The sequence below is a fragment of the Acomys russatus genome, chromosome 16 (genome assembly GCF_903995435.1).
Source record: "Acomys russatus chromosome 16, mAcoRus1.1, whole genome shotgun sequence".
NCBI classification, from domain to species: domain Eukaryota; kingdom Metazoa; phylum Chordata; class Mammalia; order Rodentia; family Muridae; genus Acomys; species Acomys russatus.
The window spans coordinates 13,474,968-13,499,196 of NC_067152.1; the positions used below are offsets into that span (position 1 = coordinate 13,474,968).

The window sequence follows — 24,229 nt, forward strand, 5'->3', positions numbered from 1 at the left end:
GGTCATTCAAGCCTCATTCTCTGTCCTAGTTAGATTTAAAGTTAGGATGCATTCTTCATGCAAAGCACTGAAAACAGCCTTGTTATATTGTTTCTTTCTTAGGGAATTTAGATCAGTCATCAATCAGGCAACAGAAGAGCCTAGGCCATCTTTAGTGACTAATTTTGAGAAACTGCATGGAAGATTATCAGAGTGGATGCCATCAATATGAGTTTAAGTGGACCTCAGGAGAAAATGCTAATAGTTGGGAGAACTACTCTTTAACCTAGCAAACGTTTTGCCCCTTTCAAAGCTTGCTGCCTTTAAGGATGGTCTAATGTGCCCCTCTGTACGTAAAAAGAGAAGGTTACCATAAACGATGGGCTGTGTCTCTGTAGCTTGTTCTTCTTCTTTCCTCAGTGACTCTGAAGCATCTAATTTATCCACCTAGAGAAAAACAAGTCACGTTAGAACCCCAAAAGCATTACAAACTTAGGTTTATGGCAGAGAGTGGAAAAGCCTTAGTATGTTAAACTCTGTCAAAAATCAAACAGACTGGCAAGAACATTCCCAGGCCCCTCAAATTCAATGGCAATATTCATACTTCAGTCAAGGTGTTTTTCAGCACTGTCTTTATAAACCCTCAGGAAGGAGGTATTTATAAATGCCATAACAGCTCACACCAGGCTAAGACTGGACATGCTAGGATGCAGCCTGAGCAAGGGAGAAAGTGAGAAGGAACCACTTTTCAAATGACGTGTATACACTATCAGAGGTGATCGGGAATTTGTGAACCATCAGGACTTCTTCCCCAGGGGAATTAGGATGCAAAAAAGTGAAATGAGCCAAATGGCTAGCAAGGACTTGAGCAGGAGGATGAGCTGTTTTGACAGCTCTGCACATCTCCTGCTGAGGCTTACATTCTGCAACTGAGACTGAAGTCTTAAGGAGCTCCACACTCAACCTTATTGTGATGCATAACATCCTTTTCCTTACTTGACTGAGACAAAGTGCAAAAACACTTAATGGTACACAGCTCAAAGAAGTAACTGAGATTGCCTGACTTGGCCCCAACTTTGAGAAGAAAGCTTTTATTTTTAATGAAGCCAAGGATATAAATGGCTACTGTATATTAGCTAACCAAAGTGGCCAATATCAGATACTATCAGTCCAAGTATATGAGTGAACGCCGGGAGTGGTATTACCCAGATCCTTTAGGAGTTAGAGGGGAACTTTGGCAAACCAAATTATCAGCCCTTGGATTTCCTTCTCTAGAAAGTGAGGCTAAAAGAAGCTGGGAGTTCCCTATAAGGCTAACATAATTTCATTCTGTAAGTCTGAGACACACTAGAGAAAAACAACAGGACCCTGGTGTTGCAGAATTGCCTATTATATACTTCTGTTGCCTTTATACTATACTGTATTTGTATTTTAAACTTTGTATTTGTATTAAACAGTTGGCACCTGAGCCAGTTTTCTATACAACTAAATTTCAAATCTCAGTGTTTTTTTTTTTTTTTTTAATTTCAGTGTTCTTATGTACTATTTTCAAGGCCAAAAGTGTGCTAAGAATGTGAGTGTAGAGAGGAACCTCTATGTGACCCCAAAAGACAATGAGGGAGGGAGCACATGAACAGAAATGTAGATCCTTGAAAAAGTCATAAAAACTAGATCTTTTAAAAATGCTAAAGCAGTACCTGGGTTGTACTGGAGACTTAAAATAGTGCCTTTGAGTGTGCATACAGCACAGACGGTTATGACAACAGTTTTCTAATTTTAAGAATGATATGTGTTTACTGGGGGGCTGGCTGGGGACAACAAGCATGTGCCGTGGTGTGCATGTGAAGGTCAAGGGACAATTTGCAGAAGCTGGTAGTTGGTTTTTTCATTCTACCATGTGGGTCTCAGGGAGAGAACCAAGTGTCAAGCTTGGCAGCAAATGCCCATCCTAGCTGAGATGGCTCCAGATGTTTCTACTTACTCTAATTGCTCCACTTTAAAAGCAATCTGGGCCTCAAAAAATAACTTTTGAGAGTGAGCTTCAGTAGTCTACCTTTGAAGATGGGTGTGCTTTATTTCAGGGTTTGTAGGGTATTTGGGCAGGGGCTGGTTGGTGGTTTGCTTTTATATACTATTTTCTTATTTTGTAGCCTATACAATATGTTACAAATTAAAGCCTACCATGGAATGTAAGGCTCATGTGAAATATCCACTATTTGGATCCAAATTGACACGAAAAATTAACTCATCTGCAGAAATTAAAGCAGCTATGTCATCAGGGTCACCTGGGGCTTGCTAGCCTCACTAGTATGTGAGACTGAACTACAGAAGCCATACAGGACACATATGGATGCCTGTATGTAAATACTTTCTAAGATAAAGAAGCAAAACAAACCCAAAATGCCCAGCACTGCACAATACATCCCCAGACTTTCAAGGAAAAAAAGAACTTAAGTGAACAGACACGTATAAAAGTTAATGTCTGATTAACTGTTGATACAGAAACACATGGGGGACCAAAGAGCCAGGATTATCCAAATGCCCAGTCACTGACAGAGGCAAGGAGGGAGGCAGAAAAACACAAATCCCAGAGGAGGAACATCAACATAAAAGCAAAAGTGCTGATGTTTTTATGTAACGGGATAGCCTGTGCTCACTTCGGCAGCACATATACTAAAATTGTAATGGGATAGCCTCTGGGACAGGAACATCCAATTTTTGTTAAAGCCCAATTTAGATCACACAAAAAGAAAAAATGGGAGAAGATTTTATGAACACAAGCTTTTGTTAAGAGCTGTAACAAAAGTTTCTGATCCTTGGGTTTAAAAAGAAAAATTAAACATAAGCATGTCACTGAAATCAGTTCCATTTGTAATATTGAAAATCCACTAAAATGCAAAAGGCTTTTCCACAAAGACTGCAATATGCTGCAGAGTAAAAGTTAACATGCAGTCAGTTATTTTGGTGTATGTGTGCATGAAAAAAAGGCAAAAGTACTGAAGCAAGAAGTGAGATCTGAAGATGACTGGTGCCATACAGGCTCTCAGGAAACACACACAGCCCACAGCAATGCTCTTATGTTTCAGGGCAGCATGATGTATTGCAATGACTTACACATGCTTGGTTTAGAACAACGCATAACACTACAGTTCTAGTACCCATTTTTCACACACACGCTTTCTAGCTGCCTTGCTTACTAGCTGCTGAAGGGTCTCACACACAATGCATTTTACTCAGGTTTGCCCTAAGTTCCAGTGGTGACTCTAGTCTGATCAACATACTCCCAAGGCATTGGCCCCACCCAAATTCATTTAAAATTTAACACTCCTTTACTTCCCCACCCTTTTCTAACCATTTTACCCCAGGCATAAGTTTTAAAGTTTCTTTCATTTACAGTGGGACGGAGATAAGCCAATGAAGAAAGCAGCCACCATACGGTGGGGCCTCAATTTGGCATTCTTGCATGATGAGCCAACTAATTAACATGACAGCAAATTTAGGTGGTTTCAAAGGCATGCCTTATTACAGATAGGTGTTAATATTGCCTTGTTATAAATATAAATAATCCATGTCGCTTATCAACAGTTATAGCAAGCTTGGCTCTCTCATGATTGAAAAGATTTTGGTTCCTCTTAAAAATGGACTAGCACCATGAGAACTGGACACCTGGAGAAACATGAGGAAAGCCTCTTCGGAAGCAGCTAGTATCTCTTGTATCTACTTTCAGCAAAAAAAAATTAGTAAGAATCAAGAGATCAGAAACTGGATCACAGTCCTTCAATACCACAAAAAACCCAGAAAACAAACAAACAAACAAAAGCCCCACAGAACTCCAAAAGCCTCTTAGGGCATGTGCATACAGATATAAATTCAACAACTGTCAGGCAGGCTCACAAAATAAAAAAAGATGTTTTAATTTATTTCAAATATTAAGAAAGTCCTACTATAGTCCAGATGCCCTGACAGGGAAAATATTGAAACTCACCACGCTCAGTTTTAATAATATATTAAAGAGAGACTGTGAACCAACTACTGATTAGCCTCCTGCCCTTCCTAAAGCCTATTAGCCGATTAGTAGCAAACACCTACTAATGTCCTACAGCTCTATTATAGTTATGTTTCAAGGGACTTGCAGAGGCTTAGTGAAAATTTATTGGGGAGGGGGGTAAGCAGCAGCAGCAGTGTAGAAAAGGAAGGAAAAAAAAATCATGCAAATTCCTTAGACTTAGTCCTCCAGACTTAAAGATGGAAAAGAATCAACTTTCACCTTTTCCTTTATTGCATCAACCTGCAAAGGAATTCAGAAGGTGCAGCTTAGAAAAAAAATCAAATTCCATATTGAGCATAAAAAGGTAGAATCAGTAACCAAGGTTTAGGGAGAAACACCTAACCACTGAAAAAGGGAGGAGCAGAGTGAAGTGAAGGGCATCCGGAAGCAAGTTTAGAGTCCTGTTTAAGGTCAAAGCTCACTGCAGAAGGACCTGAGCTGAGCCAGTGTGGAAGGAAGCAGCGCAGTGGCCAGGACAAGGGCAGCACGTAGGTTAACAGCAGCCGGGCCTCCCAGGTGGCGTTATGCGTAAGAACGGAAGCTCCTCTCACCTGTGGCTAAGCTGAGGCAACTGTTTTAATCACACTGGACTTACATATAAAATATTACTCCTTTAAAAACTGTAAGAGCAACACAAGGTGTCTGGTTATGTGGTCTCCTAAGGAAAACATCTCTACACATGGGGGGGGGGGCTGTTAGTAGTGTCTCCCCACTTTCTACTTAGGCATGCCAAAGAGAGACTTCACTTTTAAGCTTGATTTATTCTGACAAAGTGGATTTTTAAGAAATCATTTAAAATTTCTATGCATAAAGCTAGTAACTCGGGGCAAACAAAAAGTATTCTAACATCTAAAAGAGATCCTAAGACAAACAGAAAAATTTATAAGTGGTTTTCCTTTAGCTTTTTAAATGTGCATTTATGAAACATGATTAACTGCAAACTTCCTATAGTATTTTTAAATTAGGTCACTGATTATCAAAAATCTGTGATAATTATGGGCTGCTAATATAATGCAGCTTCCCCATAAGAAACAGGCAAAGACATGAAGTCAGAAACCAAACAAATAAAAGAAATCTATGGAAGTATACATGGGACTCAGGGTCATAGGGGCTAATTTAACAGCACTGCAAATATTAAAACAGAGGCACTATCTGATGTGAGTACTCAGAGGGTGGACACTGGCAACGCTTGCATCCCTTCCTAGTCATGCCATCTGTCAGCCATCAAGAAAAATTCCAATAGGAACATTTTATGATTAACTGAGTAATTTACACTAGAGAAAAAAAACTGAAAAGTAATATACATGTAGAAATTTACAAATCTTCCCAATTATTAGTTCTGAATATGCTTCTGAGCATCGTTACCTTGGTCAAATATTCCTTCATGACCTGGATGAAATAGGGCATGGCAAAATCCATGATATTGTGTCTCCATGCAGTTTCCAGGACGACATCTGGCCTTAAAAGATCATAACAGGTAAAGAGACAAGCTCCAAAGCACTCTCTCTTTTCTTCCTGCAAAAACCACTGTAGGAGTTCTTCAGCCAACTCTGTGTCTTTAGATTCAGAGGCATACTGCATTGCGTCCTATTTGGAGAAAACAATGAAGGACACAGAGGTTAACCCAACAGGCTGACTTAAACCAGCCCCGAAGTAAAGAAAACCCCACTAACTTAAAAACTACCACCACAAAAGGGAGACACACTGCCAGCTCTCATTACCATGAAACCAACAGCTCGGTAAGATCACTTGTAAGATACCGTGAGTGGCTTGAATGGCCCACCCCCACGTTAACAACCTTGTAAAGACTGTCTTTCTTGCACAGTTCTACACTCTGTTTCCAGCGATTGTTGCCTTTGAAGAGATAAGCAGCAATTCTTCTGAATTCAATGAGTTCATGTTTTTCCAAACGCTGAGCAAGTGAGATGTTGTCAAAGTTGTCATAAGCATCTATTGATGTTCGCAGAGCCTTAAGAGAGAAAGTCATTCAGAAGTCAGCTAGAGGCGTTCAGTTTAACATTTATATCCTACAATTCCTTCTGATAGAGCCAACTAGATGGCAGCATGAACTATAACAACATAGATTCAAGTGTCAAACTACAAAAGTTTGTAACCTGTGTTCAGGTATCAATCTTCTTCAATCTACTTCTCAAATAATAATAAATAAAATTGCCAAATATACTGTGCAATTTTCACTGAGGTTTTCCAGTATTGATATTAACTTGAGTAGCTATGGAACTGGAAGAATACATAATGAGGATCAGAACTTATGCTGTCTGGAAACTATTCATAATGTAACTCAGCATGACACTCAGCCTTACAGACTAGAGTAGACTCTGAGCCTAAAGGAAAACCAGGCCAAGCCAGAGGTGCTGACACAGAACTGTGTCTCAAGCACTCAGGTTGAGCAAGATACCTGAGTCTGAGACAAGGCTGTATTACTAGGCCAAGTCCCAGGCAGGCCAACAGACAGTGGAAGCCAACAGAAAGCAGTTAGCATAACCCAGATGGTTGCTATTTATGTGCTGCTTTTCTCAAAAGCAAGTTTACAAGACATCAGGCAAGAAAAGTAATAAACAGTTAGATCCACTTAACAGCAATTAGGTTTATAGACAAATTGAAAGATAAATGGCTCTTGGATGTGTAGTCAAGATGTTATCAAGGAAAGACCAGCATTTGTTTCCTCAAGGGAGGGTGTGGTGGCACACACGCCTTTAATCCCAGCATTTGGGAGGCAGAGGCAGGGGGATCTCTGTGGGTTCAAGGCCATCATGGTCCAGAGAATCCAGATAGCCAGGGTTCTGTTACACAAAGAAACTCTGTGTCCAAAAAACAAAACAAAACAAAAAATTGTTTTCTCAAGAAATATATGAAATATATGTAAACTAAACTGTGGAACTTGACATCTCTAAAATCTTGCTGAATGTAGGGCCTAACCATCTATGTGTCTGATGATTAGAAACACAAGGCTAACAGGAGCTTTTACTACAGAACATGCCAGCATTAAACCTAATCAGAGCCTGATGTTAAACATTTACAAGAATCCAAAGGTTTTACCTGGTAATCTTCTTCTGTAATAAAGAGGTTGTTAAGTGACTCGTTCACAGATTTGTTGTTGTGGTTCTGAACGGAGCGTAAATACGGCTTCACCAATGGTAGCTGCTTTACCTTTAAAATAATGTTTGTTAGAAAGGTAGCCACGACTGACAACTGTCATCCAAGTACATCCAAATCCTCACTGTGAGGTTCAGTGCAAGAGTTACCTTGCTGAAGTAATTGACTGCACGAGTGTGGTCCAACCGTGGAGACAGCACCATGAGCAAGTCATTTAACAGCAGGGGCTTGAACTCTAAGTAGAACTGGATTGCTCTGTAGTACAGTTCCACATTGGCCACCTAAGTAGGAGAAGTGCAGGCTTTAGAGGTCAGCCCCCCCCCCCCCCCCCCCCCCCCCCGGTGCAGCAGCTGCCCTCCTGGGCTAAGGCGGGCACACACCTTGGTGACGATGTCCTTGAACTGGCCCTCCCTCCATGCTAGGCTAAGGCGGGCACACACCTTGGTGACGATGCCCTTGAACTGGCCCTCCCTCCCTGCTAGGCTAAGGCGGGCACACACCTTGGTGACGATGTCCTTGAACTGGCCCTCCCTCCACGCTAGGCTAAGGCGGGCACACACCTTGGTGACGATGCCCTTGAACTGGCCCTCCCTCCACGTTAGGCTAGGGCGGGCACACACCTTGGTGACGATGTCCTTGAACTGGCCCTCCCTCCACGCGTCCGCTAGGGCGGGCACACACCTTGGTGACGATGTCCTTGAACTGGCCCTCCCTCCACGCGTCGGCTAGGGCGGGCACACACCTTGGTGACGATGCCCTTGAACTGGCCCTCCCTCCACGCTAGGCTAAGGGGGCACACACCTTGGTGACGATGTCCTTGAACTGGCCCTCCCTCCACGCTAGGCTAGGGCGGGCACACACCTTGGTGACGATGTCCTTGAACTGGCCCTCCCTCCACGCTAGGCTAAGGGGGCACACACCTTGGTGACGATGTCCTTGAACTGGCCCTCCCTCCACGCGTCGGCTAGGGCGGGCACACACCTTGGTGACGATGCCCTTGAACTGGCCCTCCCTCCACGCTAGGCTAAGGGGGCACACACCTTGGTGACGATGTCCTTGAACTGGCCCTCCCTCCACGCGTCGGCGGGGTGGCTCATCATGGTGAGGATGGCGTTGTCGTACTCCTCATACTTGTCGTACAGGAACACCAGCTCCGCCCACAGGTGAGCCTGCTCCGCGGCCCTCAGCACCTGCAGAAGGGCCAGCTGCTTCACTCGGAGCCCGGCCCTGCTCTCAGCCTAGCGAGGCGAAGCTAGTTTAAGTTACTAGAGAGCCCCAGGAGGTGAAGATCGGTTACCTTAGGGATGTTCACTCTCGACCAGAACAGCTCCAGGTGCTCCCTCATTTTCTGGGGCTTGAATTTAGAGTACAGAATGGCTAGCTCGGTGAACATTCCCATGTGTGCTCGCTCCAGGCCCAAGGCTGCCTCCAACATAGTGATGAGTTCCTCAAAATACCCGCGATCCTAAGTAAGGGCGACAGATGTGCGGTTAGAGGAGAAGGCAAGAGCTCGGGGTCGGCGCGCGCGCCCGGAGAGGTCTCACCTGATAGTAGTTGATAAGCTCCTCTAACTCGTCTGCGTGCACCACAATATGAAGCCCACACATCTGAGCCAGCCGGAACTCTTTCCCATCCACACAGGCAAAGCAGACCTAGAAATAAACATTTTCCATTATGAGAATCCAAATGCAAACGCAGTCATTTCAAGTCAACAGTACTGAAGAATTTTCAAATGGAATCTTAGCTCATCACTCAAGCGCGGGCTTAGATTACCTCCTTCCACGTGCGAGTGCTGTTAGCTTTTCTAGCTCCATCAACTGCTGCCTGGTATTCACCGAGGTGGACAAGGGTCGATGCCAAGCGCCCGAAGTTAGAGACGTTGTTGTACAGCAGCTTAGCAGCGTCGTACATCTTCTCATCATAGCAGCGGTCACCCACCTAGAGGAAAAGGCACCCACCATCAGTAAAATACAGGCCTCAGCTCAGCCCTTTTTCCAAATTCCCATCTTAACCCTGAGGAACAGAGAGGCATGGTTGAATATACTGTGATCCAGCACTTACGAGTTGGGGCAAGAGCACCCTTTAGTCTCTAAGAATACGGTCTTCAAAATTACAAACAAAATGAACGAACATATACACACTCTGCCCTCCTAAGAACAGTCCAAATTTCCTTGCTCTAACATGTTGATTCTGCCAAGGTGATAAAGCTGCTTAATCGTTGAATTTTCATGTGTTTAAAATTTGGAGAAATGGAGACAACACAGTGGGAAAAGTGTTTGCCTTGCAAACATTAGGATCTGAGTTTAACACCTGTGACCTACATAAAAAAACAGGTGCAACAGTGTGTGCTTGTGATCCCAGCACCAAGGCAGTGACAGATTCATCTTTCTTGCTTGCTGGCCAGTGGCTTACATGACACAGCTATACCCAAGCCAGCACGAGACACTGTCTTTTTTTCCCCTCTTAAGTATATAGTTCCTAAATGATGAAAACAGAGCTTGTCCTTCACATGCTCCTGCATATAAGCAGTCCAGAAAACACACACACACACACACACACACACACACACACACACACACACACACACACACACACCACACACACACACACACACACACACACACACACACACACACACACACACACACACACACACACACACACACACACACACACACACACCCACCCACCCCAACAGGAAACCCACTTGCTGAATATGAGCATTATTTGGCCCATTGATGAACTCTTCTAATTCTGCAAGGCGGTTTGTTTTAGCCAGTGCAAATATCAATTCTGTCTCCACATAGGACTCTCGAGCCTTCTTTCGTGCCATCTGCAAATACTTCACCAATTCTTCCCAGTTTCCTAAATAAAGAGAAAAATAAGCCCATAAACTAGCATCCTTATTTTATATTTTCAAACAAATATGTTGAGTCTACTACTAGCTCCCCTGCCTTTTGTGTTTGTGTGTGTCATGGTACATGTGTAGCTTAGGCTGTCCATTAACTTAAGGCCTCCTGCCTCAGCACCCCAAGAGCCAGGATGGAAGGTGTCCATCACCACAGAATGACAAATATAAAAGTGGATGTGACTAAAAGTATAAAAATCCCATTACATTTCTGTATCATTACTGACCCTGAGAATATCTGATACATCCCCCCATGCTTCCTTTAAAGTTATATTTGAGAGCTCTATCAGGATTTTATCAGACCTCAAAACAGGGACCGTCCAAACGTCTAAAGGCGATCAGTCTTTAGCTGGATCAAGATGCTGAGCTTAAAGTTTCACAAGTAACCAGAAGTGTCTGCTACCTACACAATTACATTAGACATCTGAATGCTGCTTGGTCTCATAATTTTCTGAGGTCTCAAAGACATAAAGATAAGCAGTCTTACCACTAGTGTTGGCAGCCTGAACAACTTCCATGTAAGATGAAGGGTCATCGGCTTTGATGTAAGAATCAATGGCTTCCTTCACCATTCCTTTCTGCAACTGAGCTTTTGCAAGCTGACTCCAAACAGCAGGCTCATTGCAGCGTTCAGCAAACTCATATGCACGATCCAGGTTTCCAATATGTTCAATCAAGACCTGGGCAACATTTTTGAGTTGGTGTTGTATTAAGACGGATCTTACCCAACATATTACATTTAAACTGATAGCATTTCACATGATTATTCTACAGTGACAGCATTCTGTGCACACCCTCACAGGACAATGCATTCTTTGCATCAAGAGAAAGCTAGTCAGTATCACAACTTAGGTAATTTCAAGACTTACCTGCACTGCTGAAGAATTGACGTCAAACTTCCGGAAAATAGCAAACGCTTCTTCAAACAGTTCATTGCTGATGGCAATGTTGGCAATATCTGGAGCATCATAGTTATCCAGGCGGTTAATATACTCCATAACACGTGTCCGGTCAGCCTTAATAGCAGTGAGGATGAGGAGGTTTTGCAGATTCCTTTAGAAACCAAGACATTCAAGCACAATGTTTAAAGAGGTCATCAGTGGTAAGGAATACCCACTGTGGCACTAGAGGATTAACTGTCTCAAGGGACAAGGTGAGAAGAAATAGTATTAGCAGAGTACTCTGTTACTCTGTTCCTTCCCCAAGCTGGCAGGCCAAAGTGAAAGACTGAACAGAAAGCTGAGGCACCCTCTGCCACTATACCTGTGTTCACTGAATACAGAGTTATCAAGGACAATTTTCTCCAGAAGTTCAATGAGTTCATTAGGAAGATCTGCTGTCATAAAAGCCTTGACAGTAACTGACACTTCTTCGGGGTCCTGAGTTTCAGACAAGGCTGTCTGTACAACCTACAAAGGATAGACATGGAATAGTTACGAACAATCAAGGTATTTTTAAAAAGACATTGCCTAATAAGAGTAAGTTAGCTAACTTCTCATTAGAAAAATCTCAATTAAGGGGGCTGGAGAGATGGCTCAGAGGTTAAGAGCATTGACTGCTGTTCGAGAGGTCCTGAGTTCAATTCCCAACAACCACATGGTGGCTCACAACCATCTATAATGAGATCTAGTGCCTTCTTCTCGCCTGCAGGTGAACATGCAGGCAGAGCACTGTAAACATAATAAAAAATCTTTTTTTAAGAAATCTGTTGTTTAATAAAAAAACTTCAATTAAAAAATAATTTTCTACTCAAAGATCTTTGTACACAAATATACATGAACACAAATTATTTATAATTACGCTGATTAACATAGGTAACTATGTAATTTCACTTCCCCCTGATAAGACATTGTCCATAATAAATAAACACTTACCACTATGACTTTAATGGCTTCTTATTTTCAAATCCCTAGATACAGATTATAAAATGAACAGCCCTGCTTTTGGCTCCATACCATGATTGTAGGAGTCTTTGTATCTACTTGACAATGTGCCTTGGAAATGCTTCCTAGAGAGTTAGTGAATAACTCGGACCTAGTAAACGATTATTCAAAATGCTGTTTCTATTTGTCTATCAGAAGAATTTAAAAATCATTATAGCAATGAGCAATAATTAGCATTTTAAATTCAAAATTCCAGTTTCATATAGGTGCGAACACTTCACTTTGGACACTGTGCTGTTTTGTTACACTTTACTACTACTGTCGTGGTCACTGTGTGTGTGCTGTTACGACTGCTCCTGTAAGTGTATGAATCCATGTGTGCAGGTGCACGTATCAGAGACTGACACACCACGTGTCTTGACCAATCACTCTCCACATTATTTTTGAGACAAGTCTCTCCCAAAGCAGGAGCTCATCCATTTGCTGGACTAGCTGACCAGCATATCCCAGAGATCCTCCTGCCCGTCCAGCTACCACCAGGTTATACACAGGGGACCCTGAGCCCAGCTTTTTAGGGGTCGGAACTTATGTCTTCATTCTTGACAACGGAACAATCTCCATGATAGTTACTTGCACTCTTCGAAAAAAATTAAGAGACCTTGCTACACACATAATTCAATAAGCACTCAAACTCACACTGTCCCTCTTTCAGACTCCTAAATGCTGGGACTTCAGGCATAAGCCAACTATCTACCCAAAAGTCACTTGGATTTTTGTATTTTGTATTAGCAATCTTCATTGTGTGCTGACTCAGTGCTTTAAATGTCTTCAGTTTAGTCATGTATCAGGTAATTTGTAGTCAATCATAATTTATTTCCTTTTAATGATGATAAACTTAAGATAATTTTATGTTCTTAGATTTCACTTTCCTTATAATATTTAATGTATACATATATACAATTTTAAAAGTAGTACAATTTTAATGTTTTTTCATGTTTTCTGCCTTCTGCCTTGTGAAGTTAAATATGACCCATCTGAGTACATTTGGCTATGTTATGAGAGCAAAGTATTCCAAGTCAGAAAGAAAGGAAACATTTTTTTTACATTTTTACCTGGTCGATTAATGGTCTTCTGTATGGATTGCTTTCCAGTAGTACACTACCCCACAATTCTGGATCCTTTCGACGGACCAGGTAGCGGGAGAGACTTTTGAAGAGGGAATTCTCGTTGCAAACCTAATAAAATAGCAAAGATTAATTTCAGCGCAAAAAGTAAGAACTACAGATAATGACTCTGAAAGTTATTTGCAATCAACTCTTTGTTTTGTAAGAAATCTACTACTTCTATATAGAATTTTGGGAATGCCACAGTGAAATATTGTCACTGAAACTCAACAAGGGGGAAAATTTGTAGGGGCTTTCAAGAAAGCATCCCAATATTCCATCTATTTATTTTTTTGAGATAGTGGTCTCATGTTCCTGAGCTTGCCTCTACTTCTCAATGGCTGGAATTGGACACGCAATGGCCACACTCAAGTTATTTTCCATGGTCAAGCATTAGCATTACGCTGCCTTAAACTGTAAGCTCTGTGTTATACTCTGATTACAGGGCTGCTACCTACAAACCCTGTCGGCGTTTTATTAGCTAGTCTTACACAGTTCTTTTCCATATACTTGCATCTATGTCTACATAATCTTAGAGTTTCCTGGCTCTGACAACTGAACAATTCTAGAAGCAAATACATCTCCAGGGTAGAACCTGGTAATTAATGGCATCATTCACTACAAAAGGCATCATTCACCTGGAAAGATGAGCAACTTTAAGCTGGGAAAGGTGCACAATGAGCTTTCTGTATCGTTTATCAGAAATGAAGTGCCCCAACAAACCAGGTGACAATCTGGGTGCCAAAAGAAATTACAGGAATAGATTGTAATACAAGAATCTATGAATCCAACAAAATACTGACTGATAAATATGAGATTTTTGTTTCTCAGTGCTGGGGATTACACCCAAGGGCCGTGCTCATGGCAGCCCAGCGTTCTACTATTGAACTCTAACCTATAATTGATACACAGGAGAAAGGGCTGAAGTTGCTGTCAGCCTCGTAAGAATGTCTTACGTTTCAGAGGCCCATAGAGTGTGCTTATCAAAGAACTCCTACTGGACAGTGGACAACTCAGTGCAGACTGACTACATGAAGACAAACATGTGCTTCTGCATGCAACTGCATGGGGCAAAAATCTTTAAGCAGTATTCTGAGTAGAAATGTGTGATCTAAAAGTCCAATCACAGAAAACCATGACAGAAACACTTGATTTTAGCCGAAAAGCCAAGAAGCACTACAGGGACGCTTAGAAATGTTTTCCTTTCGGCCAGTCATGCAGCTCAGCCAATGCAGTGCTTTCCCAGCACTGCAGGAGAGGAAGCAAGGGAGGCTACACACTCATAGAAAATGGACAGGGCTCAGCATGATGGCTTAGTAGGTGCAGGAACCTGCCACCAAGGCTGACGTCCTGAGTTTGGTTTCTGAGGACATATTGGATTCCCACAAATTGTCTTCTGACCTCCACATACATGTGCACAAACAAATCCACAGGGGCTGTGTGTGGTTGGCAGCTGTGAGGGTCTGTGGAGGAGATTGTACAGAGACGACTGCCTGAAGAGTGTCTCCCTTCTCGGTGATGAGAGCCTGGAAGATGGGCAGGAGTGGCGAGTGTGTATGCAGCCCTGAATTTACTCAGGGTCCCTCAGACGTTCATTTTAAAATGAAAAACCTGGTTATGCATTTATTTTACAAATAAAAAATTTTAACAGAATTTTTTAAAAAATGAGCTTTAGCAAAGGTATCTATCATTAAAAATATTTCTGTGGACTAGAGAGATGGCTCAATGGTTAAGAGCACTGTCTGCTCTTCTAGAAGTCCTGAGTTCAATTCTCAGCAACCACATGGTGGCTCATAATCATCTGTAATGGAATCTGATTCCCTCTTCCGGTGTGCATGAAGATAGAGCACTCATATAAATATAAAAATGAATCTCTTTTTTTAAAATTCTAAGAACTAATTCAGAATAAAGAGACCGAAGAGTATGATCTTAAACTAAACAAAAATCTAATACTGAAAGAAAACAAACTTTTCAAAGTATCCTATTAATGTCATACTGACAGTAGCTAGTATCTATATGAAGATACTTCTTTATTCTTAGAAAATGGAACGCAAATGGACAAAAATCCATGAGGTTTTTAACAGGTTACAACGCCTAGTTTAGTAAGGATGACAGTGTATGAGAACACAAGAAAGCTAATTACAACACGCCAAATCAGGAAAGAGTGTTGTTTTTTATGTTTTTTGTTTTGTTTCGTTTTTTGTTTTTCGAGACAAGGTCTCTCTGTGTTAGCCTTGGCTCACTTTGTAGACCAGGCTGGCCTCGAACTCACATAGAGACGCCTACCTCTGCCTCCCAAGTGCTGGGATTAAAGGTGTGAGCCACCACACCTGGCTGGAAAGTGTGTTTACAGACTGAGGCTCACAACTATTTCCAGATAATTTGCTTGTTTGTTTATTTTTGGTTTTTTTTTTTTGTTTGTTTTTCGAGACAGGGTTTCTCTCTGTGTAGCCCTGGCTGTCCTGGACCAGGCTGGCCTCTAACTCACAGAGATCCGCCTGCCTCTGCCTCCTGAGTGCTGGGATTAAAGGCGTGCACCACCGTGCCAGGCTTCAAAATAAAGTTAAAAAACAAACAAACAAATAAATAAATAAATAAATAAATAAACACCACCATCTGCCCAAAACTGCTCCATATTAACTAAAATCATACAGAAACTCAAAATTTGCTAATTCGAAATACTTCTAGTAAGAAGTACTTACATTGATGAGTTCCAGATCACACTGGCCACGTTCATATGCAACACAGGCCAGATGCGGGTCTCTCTTCTCACAGTACTTTCCAACCACACGACTGTCGTAATAGGGGTTCTCACGAAGAAACCTCTCTGGGTTGTTATTACTGTCAATGTATATTTTGGCTAGCGCATTGTGAGTAGCAGGCTCCTCACAGCCCTCATGAATTCTGGCCTCAAGCCAAGGTAAAAGCAGCTTCAATCTAGCAAAAACAAAACCAGACACGCAGTGTTACCAACAGCACAATCTTCCCCGAAAAACACAAATACAGTCACATTTCAGAAAAAACAGAACACTTTCAGCTCTAAAAGCTAGCATGTCGCCTTTCCACCAGCTACCTCCATGAGTTTAGCCCATGTGCTGAGGAACTTGAGGCAGGCAGTCAGGCAGCTGTGTCTCAGCTATCAGCACAGCGCCAGGAGCTACAGCTTTGTTTGCCACGATGGGGAGACAGTACTGCACCTGTTTCTTTTTTCAACTTCAGCAACAAGCTCATCAGTAGAGAATTGACCTCTCACAACAAGAATCAAATTCTTAATGACATCTTCAGAGCAGTCAACATCAAGCAGCCCTCCAATAACCACAGGAAGCCGACTCGGATTCACCTATGTTTGTAAAAGAGAAAATAAAAAGAACACCATAAAAGTAATAAGCAAAACTGAATTAAAAACTTAAAGACCATTTCTTTTTAAAGCCCTGTTTTCAAAAATTAGTAATAAACAATGCATCCTAATTTATAGCGAGATGAAGGAATTTGGCAGAAGGCTTGCTAGAAAGACCTTGTATAGTCTTGCCCAGAGTCCACCATGCTGGTTTGGTTAATTAGTTCTACCTCAGGATTGCTGAGGCAGAACAGCAGCAGCAGGAAAGACGACTACGGAAGGTATAAAGTACAAAAGCTGCAATTATGGCAAAACTGACTTGCTAGAGCAACTTGGTAAGAGTTTGTGAAATCTATAATACCTCCTCACTTGAGATGGTTTTTAAGACATGCACTTTGGGGTTGAGTTCCTAGACTTTTCACCTTGTTCCACTGCAGCAGCACTGTTCTCACACTTCATATTCTGACATGAATGTAACATTTTAATCAAAGAAAAGATTAAGCTGGGAAAAAACACTGAAAGCAGACCGTTCTTACCGGGCACAAAATTTTGAGAAGAATTCAAAATACTGTAGTGATAAGGTTAAATTATCTAAGTATAAAAATGTTTACCTTTTGGACATATATCTCTATATACTTTTGAAGATTGTTTCGATATAAATATAGCACCAGGTCATGGACAAAGTCAAATCGGTCACAGACGATGATAAGTGGCAACTGATCTGTTAGTTTTGCCTCCTGAAAAGGGAGAAAAACAAAAAGAACCTTCAGTTTTCTCCTGGCTTTATAATATGAGAATCCTTTCTGTGCTGATGGGCGAGGCTCATACAAACTTACATCTTCAGTTAAGATAAATAAATGACCTGAAGACTGAGTGTACATTTCCCCATTTCAATACATTTTACTAAGTAAAGCTTAGATTCACACACAAAACACCAAGCCCTTCCCATGCATAGCCTTAATTTAAAAGTTAACAAATTAAGATTCGTGAGCCACCAGCAGCAGTGCACAGGTTTTTTAAATCACTACACATTGGGACTTTCACTAATAAATAACGGTTCAGCTGAATGTGGAAGTTGATTTAGTAACTATTGTCTCACATTGGTGGCACAAATGCTCATGTTTCTTTCAAACTAATGATTTGTTTCCTAGCCCTCCCCAATACTAAGCTCTAACAATACCAATACACCCAGCCTCTAACAATCTATTATATTATAATTAAGTCTACAAAGAACACTGTGATAATGGCCATGAATTAAACAAACACACCAAAGAATTTAAAGAAAAGACATCTTTAAATTGCCACTAGCTTTTATCATTACGAAGAGGAAGCTACAGTCCTACTTACACACTGACAGGTGCTATAGACAGGTAGGTCAGGGTACGACCTGTGTGAGCAATTACCTGATACATGTCCTGCAATATTCCACAGACATAAGGTACAGCACAAAAAACAACAGTTTCCATCAGGAATTCATTTATACACAGAGACACATTCCTCAATAAATGATTCCTCTAAGAGTTGACTAAGGAAATAGAAACTAAGCAGGATGGACTTTCCCCAATGGTAGCCACTTATTTTTAAGGCTAGAATAAAATGGCTTGTTTTTCCCCCTCCGGTACTGGAGATTGGGCTAGAAAAGATTTCCACCACTGAGCAACACGATACAATAGAATGGTTCTAAGATTAGGCTCTAGCCAGCCAATTAGAAACCACATGAAGATTAATCCATGAAAGGCTCAGAAAATATGCTTAATTAGAATGGCTATGAATCTGAAGTGGACACCCAACTGCAGGCTGTTCACACTGAGGAAAGTCCAAGGTCTTGAGTGCTTACTTCAGAAACTGAAAGCACTGTCCTGACAGCTGCTACAATCATTTCTAGAAAGGATGTCTGCTGCTACGAAAGTAAGGTTTCCAGGCCAATTTTTCCTCCTAAATAAAGATGTAAAACCTCAGTGGATCACATAAAAGACAAGCTTACTCACTTAGAGGAAAAACATGCAAGCAGATCACTTAGCTATTTCCTTCTCAACTAGAAGTTTGGTGTTTTCCTGTTTGTCTAAACCTTCACAACAGTTCATGCATAAAACTAATGCTATATATTCTAGATATTTTATTTTTAATTGTGTGTATGGGGATATATACATAAATACAAGAGCCACAAGGGCCAGAAGCACTGGCTGCCCCTGGAATTATGGTAGTTCATGAGCAACCCAACACATAGGTGCTGGGAAATGAATTCATGTCCTTGGAAGAGCAGAAACTGCTGTTAACTAGGGAGCCATCTACACATCTTAAACTTATTAAGCTGTTAACCATTATTGTTAGCAACCACTTAAAGACAAGAAATGGTATTGTGTAAAAACATGTAGAGGTTTTCTACAACACAATTTAACAACTATTAACCGAGTATCAGATTCTTAAATAGGCAGTCCTCTGTCTCAAGGAAACTGCCTCAGAGCAGGAAGAGCAAGGCTTCCTTCACAGCAGAATGAAAAGTGATGCAGGACAATCAAGGACAAACTGGGTATAGACATTCGACTGCACGCCTATGCGTGTGAGCACAGAGGACTTCCGGTGCCATTCTTAGGGACACTGTTCACCTTATTTAAGAAGTCTTTTCACTGGCTTAGAGCTCACCAAAGGATCCACCTTGTCACAGCCAACATTTTCACCTGGCTTCTGGACTCTTAACTCAGGCCTCATGCATGTGTGGCAAGCATGTTACCGACTGAGCTAGTTCCCTAGCCCTCGTAGTTTCTATTTTAGGTCCAGTAACTTGAGAAAACCTCTCATGACATTTGATCAGAACCTGAAGGTCAAGGAGCAAGACATGAAGGTCTCAGAGAAAAAAAAAAAAAGGTCTAGAGCAGATGCCAAGCTTCCAAAAGCCAAGGGCTGGGAAAATTCCAGCAAGAATGAGTCATCGAGGGAGACTGAGGCAGTTCAAGAGACAAAGCATGGTATAAAGATAAAGGGAGAAAGAAGTAGACAGAGGGTCTAAAATAGCCTCACACTATAAATTAGAGCCATGCTCTTAGTGTGTGAATCGAATAACGCCAACAGCACTGTATGGGCTTGTGTGTGGGCAGCCTCGTGCCCCTGGCGCCTGTCCTCAGTAGCCCCCTCTAGGCCCTCACGGGGTGTTTGTTTTGTTCCCCTCCCCCCACCCCCCCATTATCTCAGTATGTTGGTCATGATCTTCCTGCCTTAGGTTCCTGAGGGCTGGGATTACAGGCTGAAGAAATTAAGAGTTTAACTCCAAAAAGAAATTCAACTAAGAATCTGGAAACAGTGACGCTACTCAAGAGGAAGTGAGCTTTGTCCCATGAGATGGTGTGTGTGCATTAGCAGACTGGACCAACATTTGGCAAGTTTCTTAGGAATCCTAGAAAGTTTGACTTTGAACATTATCAGTACTAGCTAGGCTAGCCAGAAAAGTCATGTGGGCTAAGAAATCCATTTTCCCCAAATGCATTGGGAGAAGTTCATCTTTCATTTTACAATATAAGACAATGTCAGCGTTTGCCTATTTTGCTACATAAAAACCCCTGTGGGTTTGGCTATGTAACAGAGCCTAGATAAATTCAAAGAATATCAGCCAATCCAGCTATAACCTGTCTCCAAGGTATATTAGGTAGAGAGGTAGGAAATGCATTTTTCATGTAATAATGATTTAGTGCTTAATCTAAAAATCTCCCAGAAGACAAAAGTAAAATAATTTCCTAGGTGTGACAGTAGGCAAGTGGTACTCTGTGGGTTTTAGAGTTTTCCTGGTCTTTCATAGATAGCTAGCTACAAATATTTACTTTCCCCCATAAAATAACTGGCAGGAGAATAACACTAACAAATGAAGTTAATATTAAACAAACCAGGAGCCCTAACTATAGTCTAAACTTAGCATTCCTTACGACACGACTCTTCACCCCAGCACAAGCAGCCTTTACCTCTAACAGATGACATGTGTCACAAAGCCAAGTGTTCTTAATGTCCCTTAATTTATGAATTATACATGATTAACATTTGTTTTCTAGATTCAGGCTGATTTGATGCTGGAAGTTAACCTAGATGTTTTCTAGACTTACAATAAAGGATCCTGAAATTGATGACAAAAATAAACTGAAAAAATAAATAACATCTAACATGTATGCCCGAGGCTGGTGAGACTGCTCAGTAGGTAAAGGGGCTTGCCATGGAGACCAACATTCTGAGTACCAGGCCCAGGACCCACATGACACAAGGAAATAACTTGACTGTCAGGAGTTGACTTCTGACCTCCACCTGCTTGCCTGGGCACAGGAACATCATCACCAACACAAAATGAAAATATAAGTAAATGTTATTTAAAAAAGAAAGAAAGAAAGCTAAGGCAGGAACAGTGCATTCTGGAGGATGAAGCAGGATTATTTTAAAGTCAGGGCCAGCCGAGACACTGTGAAGTTAAGTGTACCTCAGAAAAATAGGAAGGATACCATGGCAAGGTGGCTCAAAGGGTAAGGGTACTTGCTGCCATGTGTGACACCTGCCTGGGACTTACAAGGTGGAGGAGACAACTACCTCTACACACATCTCTCTCCCCAGACAAAACTTCAAAGGCAGTAACAACAACAAAAAAGGCTGGGTGTGGTGGTGCGGGCCTTTAATCACAGCACTTGGAAGGCAGAGGCAGGCAGATATCTGTGAGTTCAAGGCCAACCTGGTCTACAAAAGTCCAGGATAGCCAGGGCAGTTACACAGAGAAACCCTGTCTCTGGGGAAAATTATTAAAAAAAAAAAAAGGGGGGGGGGGAGATCAAAGTATTCTAAGGACTAGAGGTCATGGTGATCATCTTGCCTCCCACCCCCCTCCCCCATTTTCAGACAGGATCTTACTATGTAGCCTTGAACTCAGAGATCTGTCTGCCTCTGCCTTCCAAGCACTCAGAATACAGGTGTGTGTCACCTCTTGGGAAAAGAGCTAAGTATTCTAAAATGCTATCAAGAACAACTATGCCGGGCATGGTGGCTCACGCTTTTAATCTCAGCACTCAGGAGGCAGAGGCAGGTAGACCACTGTGAGTTTCGAGGCCAGCCTGGTACACAAAGTGAGTCTAAGATAGGCAAGTATACACATAGAAACCCTGTCTTAAAAAACAACAACAACAACTTTAAAAGTGGTTTTCTTAAGCCAGTCATTAAAGGCACGTGCCTTTAATCCCAGTCCTCAGGAGGCAGGGGCAGACAGATCTCTGTGAGTTCAAGTCCAGGCTAGTCTACATTGTGAGTTCAGGATATCCAGAGCTACACGGTGAGACCCTGTCTCACCACCTACCCCTCCCCCCAAAGTTTGTCTTTTGAAAACTTTAAAAAAAAAAAAAAGGAAATTCTTTGAAAATGAAACTGTTTTTCCTTCTTTTTAAACAGATGGTTGTTTTTACGTACTACTTACTAATTTCCTTCCTTTTTTCTTAAGAAACCACAGAGTATGAAGTTTAGAAAAAAAAAAAACACACACACACACACACACAGAATTTGAGAATGCTAAGATTTTCTAACATAAGGAGAACACCTTAAGGCACGCCAGAGCCTTGTAGAGCTGCTGACCTTCCATCACCCAGAGGCACGCAGCTCAGAGCCACTTACCTTGAGAAAATTCTTGACGCGCTCGGGATCATAGCAGTTGCTTTCTCTGCAGATTCTTTCCACTTCTTTGATCTGCCCAGTCTTGCAAGCCGCCTGAATATATTTAAAGTGCACATCTGGGTCCTGACTAAAGTTAACAATGGACCCCAGGAAATAAAAGAGACCTTAAAGAAACAAAAACAGCTGAGATTAAGCAACATAAGCACATTTTCTTGTGTATTTGAGACAAAGACTGGCTGCATAATCCTGCCTGGTGTATTTTGTTTTTTGAGACAGGGTCTCTCCATGGATTTTGTTGTGTAAGCCAGACTGGCCTCAAACTCACAGAGATCCTCCTGCCTCTAACTCCAAAGTGCTGAAATTAAAAGCATATGCTACCAAGCCTGGCTATATGGACACTTTTGAGAGGACAAACTAAAAAGTAATTAGAAGTCAAGTTACAATAAATGCTCCTAATATAAGTTGGCTGCTTAAAAAGTTCAGTAAGAATACAAATTAATCCAGAAACCAGTTCAATAAAATAGACCTAAGTTTCAATTCCTTCAGGACAGAAAATTCTGTATAAAAGCATCTTTCCATGTTTTAGTTGTCTGAGAGGATTTTGCTATATAGTTCAGGCTGTCCTTGAACCTGTGACCTCCTTGCCTCATTTTTCTGAAATAGAGCAAAGTGGCAACTATGCTTGGCTTGAAAGTTTTCAAATAGTAAGGGACACCTAATCAATAGCAATGCAAATTATTACAGCACATTCCATGAGAGACTTTAAATGAGGTACCACATACCAGATGCTTTTCCACATGCAAAAGACATGTAAAAGCACTCTGAAAAGAATTTAGTGTAGTGCTAACCATAAAGATTTTCTGCAGTGACAATTTCTCTTACCTATACAATGTAAAATAAATGTAAATAGCTTAGCTATATGTGGCCAGTAGCTACTGTGCTAAACGTTAAGTTCAACATATTGTTAGCACACACAAAAACAAGGAATTGTACAGACTTTTCTACCCTACCCCTTCTATCTACAGCACTAATACTACAAAGGAGAGAACCCTAAGCAGTGATTAAATAAGTATCATCTGTAGAACTGGAGTTCCTGTGACTGAGTGGGTAGGAGACACAGCTGCATCTGCAGACACAGGGCAGCTGCCACAAAGTAAGCAACCAGCAGCAGCGGCACCTACAAGGTAGAGGAGCACTGCTGGGTTAAGGAGACACACAAAGCCCCATGAGAATTGTTTGCTGCTACAACAGCCACGTCTTTGTTTGCAATAAATATTACTATAACTAGTCATCAGTATTTTTACTTTATACAACACAAAAAACATGCATATTTTACCCCAAAATTCTGCCTTTAAATCGCTTATAAAATATCCAAGCAAGTGTTCTACGCTGTGGGCCATGTCCCACTGAAATGTTTTTCAGGAAGACTATTTCCAACACCTCGATCGCCAATCTAATATTCCTAATTACCTTCAAAACTCTTGAATGATTCAAAGAGTTCAATCAGAGACTGAGTTGACAGCTGCTCATGGTATTTAGAAGCCACTTGAACACAGATCTGTAGATTCTGACGAATGTTAGCAGATAACATGGCTCTGAGGCATTCTAGGGAATCTTCAACTGATAGGGACCCAAAGTAATTCACTAACCACTAGAGGAAAAAAAATAAATAAATGAGTTATTAATTTACTAACACTCAGTGTCAACACACTAATTAATCACAACTAATAGGTAAGAAAAAACTACCTCAGGGTTGAGAAGATGGGTGTGAACTACTGCGCGTTTTATATCATAGAGATCGGTGAAGTGTTCTAATGCGCGCTGCAGCAGGCCCGCCTTCTCACACAGCTGGGCGATATGAGCCCGGTCATAGTGGGTGAACATCTGATTCCCTAGAATGGCATCTGCAACCTAGAAAACCACACACAGGATGAGCTTGTTTTTCCTTCTCCTTTACGTCAGCACACGCCAACACCCAGAAAATACATTAAGATTCAATACTGAATAGATAAAAGAAAGTCTCAAAGAATACCAGTTAAATTTTCTTAAGAAATAAAACATCTCAAGACTCTGGATAATGACCTGTGATCTTCTGCATCAGCAATCACAAGAACCCAACTGCAAGCATGACTAAAGTGTGCAACGGTGCTGGCGACATTTTATGTCAGCTTG

General features: G+C 41.5%; 1 protein-coding gene across 1 annotated transcript in view; it reads right to left on the reverse strand.

The window, feature by feature from the left end:
• Nucleotides 1–24,229, reverse strand: part of Cltc (clathrin heavy chain) — a 64,307-nt gene that overhangs the window by 2,410 nt on the left and 37,668 nt on the right. The window contains exons 12-32 of the mRNA XM_051158218.1: nucleotides 23,804–23,968; nucleotides 23,528–23,708; nucleotides 22,058–22,221; nucleotides 17,044–17,169; nucleotides 16,293–16,435; nucleotides 15,798–16,032; nucleotides 13,045–13,167; nucleotides 11,313–11,458; nucleotides 10,919–11,102; nucleotides 10,537–10,729; nucleotides 9,849–10,006; nucleotides 8,915–9,079; nucleotides 8,686–8,793; nucleotides 8,439–8,606; nucleotides 8,182–8,331; nucleotides 7,291–7,422; nucleotides 7,085–7,195; nucleotides 5,826–5,996; nucleotides 5,393–5,614; nucleotides 4,247–4,267; nucleotides 351–426 (exon numbers count right to left, since the gene is read on the reverse strand). Coding sequence (XP_051014175.1) covers nucleotides 351–426; nucleotides 4,247–4,267; nucleotides 5,393–5,614; nucleotides 5,826–5,996; nucleotides 7,085–7,195; nucleotides 7,291–7,422; nucleotides 8,182–8,331; nucleotides 8,439–8,606; nucleotides 8,686–8,793; nucleotides 8,915–9,079; nucleotides 9,849–10,006; nucleotides 10,537–10,729; nucleotides 10,919–11,102; nucleotides 11,313–11,458; nucleotides 13,045–13,167; nucleotides 15,798–16,032; nucleotides 16,293–16,435; nucleotides 17,044–17,169; nucleotides 22,058–22,221; nucleotides 23,528–23,708; nucleotides 23,804–23,968 — 3,142 coding nt within the window. The remainder of the gene's footprint in view (nucleotides 1–350; nucleotides 427–4,246; nucleotides 4,268–5,392; nucleotides 5,615–5,825; nucleotides 5,997–7,084; nucleotides 7,196–7,290; nucleotides 7,423–8,181; nucleotides 8,332–8,438; nucleotides 8,607–8,685; nucleotides 8,794–8,914; nucleotides 9,080–9,848; nucleotides 10,007–10,536; nucleotides 10,730–10,918; nucleotides 11,103–11,312; nucleotides 11,459–13,044; nucleotides 13,168–15,797; nucleotides 16,033–16,292; nucleotides 16,436–17,043; nucleotides 17,170–22,057; nucleotides 22,222–23,527; nucleotides 23,709–23,803; nucleotides 23,969–24,229) is intronic.